Below are 2,577 nucleotides of genomic sequence, written 5' to 3' on the forward strand. Positions count from 1 at the left end.
GAACAGCACGGCGTGGAGGAGAAGAAGAAGAAGAGAGAGAACAGCCCGGCGTGGAGGAGGAGAAGAAGAAAGAGAGAGAACCAGCACGGCGTGGAGGAGAAGAAGAAGAAAAGAGAGAGAACAGCACGGCGTGGAGGAGAAGAAGAAGAAGAGAGAGAACAGCACGGCGTGGAGGAGGAGAAGAAGAAAGAGAGAGAACAGCACGGCGTGGAGGAGGAGAAGAAGAAAGAGAGAGAACAGCACGGCGTGGAGGAGAAGAAGAAGAAAGAGAGAGAACAGCACGGCGTGGAGGAGAAGAAGAAGAAAGAGAGAGAACAGCACGGCGTGGAGGAGAAGAAGAAGAAAGAGGAAGAAGTTGCTGAGACGCCGCGAATAGAAGAGAAACACCTTCACCATCAGCCCGTCTCGCTCCCTGCACCGGCTGGGTCTAAGGTCAGGGGGGTCAATTACAGATAGAGGTCTAGACTGCTCTATAATCTACAGGTAGACCAGGTCTAGACCTCTCTATAATCTACAGGTAGACCAGGTCTAGACCGCTCTATAATCTACAGGTAGACCAGGTCTAGACCGCTCTATAATCTACAGGTAGACCAGGTCTAGAGCACACTCTATAATCTACAAGAAGACCAGGTCTAGACCGCTCTATGATCTACAGGTAGACCAGGTCTAGACCTCTCTATAATCTACAGGTAGACCAGGTCTAGACCGCTCTATAATCTACAGGTAGACCAGGTCTAGACCGCTCTATAATCTACAGGTAGACCAGGTCTAGACCCCTTTATAATCTACAGGTAGACCAGGTCTAGACCCCTTTATAATCTACAGGTAGACCAGGTCTAGACCCCTCTATAATCTACAGGTAGACCAGGTCTAGACCGCTCTATAATCTACAAGTAGACCAGGTCTAGACCACTCTATAATCTACAGGTAGACCAGGTCTAGACCACTCTATAATCTACAGGTAGACCAGGTCTAGACCCCTTTTATAATCTACAGGTAGACCAGGTCTAGACCCCTTTATAATCTACAGGTAGACCAGGTCTAGACCGCTCTATAATCTACAAGTAGACCAGGTCTAGACCACTCTATAATCTACAGGTAGACCAGGTCTAGACCACTCTATAATCTACAGGTAGACCAGGTCTAGACCCCTTTTATAATCTACAGGTAGACCAGGTCTAGACCCCTCTATAATCTACAGGTAGACCAGGTCTAGACCCCTTTATAATCTACAGGTAGACCAGGTCTAGACCGCTCTATAATCTACAGGTAGACCAGGTCTAGACTCCTTTATAATCTACAGGTAGACCAGGTCTAGACCCCTTTTATAATCTACAGGTAGACCAGGTCTAGACCGCTCTACAATCTACAGGTAGACCAGGTCTAGACCCCTCTATAATCTACAGGTAGACCAGGTCTAGACCCCTTTATAATCTACAGGTAGACCAGGTCTGGTTTCCTTTATCTGGGTGTTTTCCTCCTTCAGGCCCCGTTGCCAAAACTCAGACAGAGGAACAAGCTGCAGGACGGACCTGCTGCCAAGAAGGTCACCTTCATAGAGACCTCCGCTACAGACACTACAGACACTACAGACGCCCAGGTGAGACGCTTAGAGACCTCCACTACAGACGCCCAGGTGAGACGCTTAGAGACCTCCACTACAGACGCCCAGGTGAGACTGTTAGTTAGAGACCTCCACTACAGACGCCCAGGTGAGACACTTAGTTAGAGACCTCCACTACAGACGCCCAGGTGAGACTGTTAGTTAGAGACCTCCACTACAGACGCCCAGGTGAGACGCTTAGTTAGAGACCTCCACTACAGACGCCCAGGTGAGACGCTTAGAGACCTCCACTACAGACGCCCAGGTGAGACGCTTAGTTAGAGACCTCCACTACAGACGCCCAGGTGAGACGCTTAGTTAGAGACCTCCACTACAGACTCTCTCTCTCTCTCTCTTTGTGGTTTTTTGCTGATTTTCATTCATTGTGATTCTAGTATTGAGTTTTGTGCTTTTCTCCGGTCAGGTGGGTGAGAGAGAGACGAGAGAGACGAGAGGGACGAGAGGGACAAGAGGGACAAGAGAGACCAGAGGGACGCCAGTCTCACCTGTTGTGCAGGTAACCCTCCAGGATTGGACGTCTGACAACCGATTCTTCAAACTCAACAAATAATAAAAGAAACTTGAACTGCTTTACTGTCTTCTTCTTCATGTTGTTGTTGTCTCTGATTGGTCAGCTCTTTAGTTGTTGTCTCTGATTGGTCAGCTCTTTAGTTGTTGTCTCTGATTGGTCAGCTCTTTAGTTAACTGTTTATGTCGCGTTATACTTTACATTTCTCTCTTTTTGTATTCAGTGTATTTGTCTTTTTTCCGACGTTTCTGCGTCTTTTTTCCATGTTGTTGACGGCGTAGAGTAAGTAGGACACAACTTAAATTTACTCCGAGCATTTTATCCACATTTGTCAACGTTTTCTGAGCTTTTTGAAATTTTTAAGCCTTTTTTTTAGTTTATATTTTAAATTTTTTTTTCATCATCTTTTCACATTTTAGTCACTTTAAATGACATGTCTTTTTTT

The 2,577-nt window shown here is 46.5% G+C and overlaps 1 protein-coding gene across 1 annotated transcript; it reads left to right on the forward strand.

The window, feature by feature from the left end:
* Positions 1-59: 59 nt before the first annotated feature.
* Positions 60-2,193, forward strand: LOC116679409 (myb-like protein X; the record flags this gene model as incomplete). The annotated part of the gene is made up of 3 exons (XM_032509058.1): positions 60-432; positions 1,487-1,600; positions 2,028-2,193. Coding segments are annotated over 3 exons (634 nt in total), but the record flags the coding sequence as incomplete, so codon positions are not given.
* Between the last annotated feature and the right edge of the window lie 384 nt (positions 2,194-2,577).

This window comes from Etheostoma spectabile, unplaced genomic scaffold, assembly GCF_008692095.1.
Source record: "Etheostoma spectabile isolate EspeVRDwgs_2016 unplaced genomic scaffold, UIUC_Espe_1.0 scaffold00012182, whole genome shotgun sequence".
NCBI lineage: Eukaryota > Metazoa > Chordata > Actinopteri > Perciformes > Percidae > Etheostoma > Etheostoma spectabile.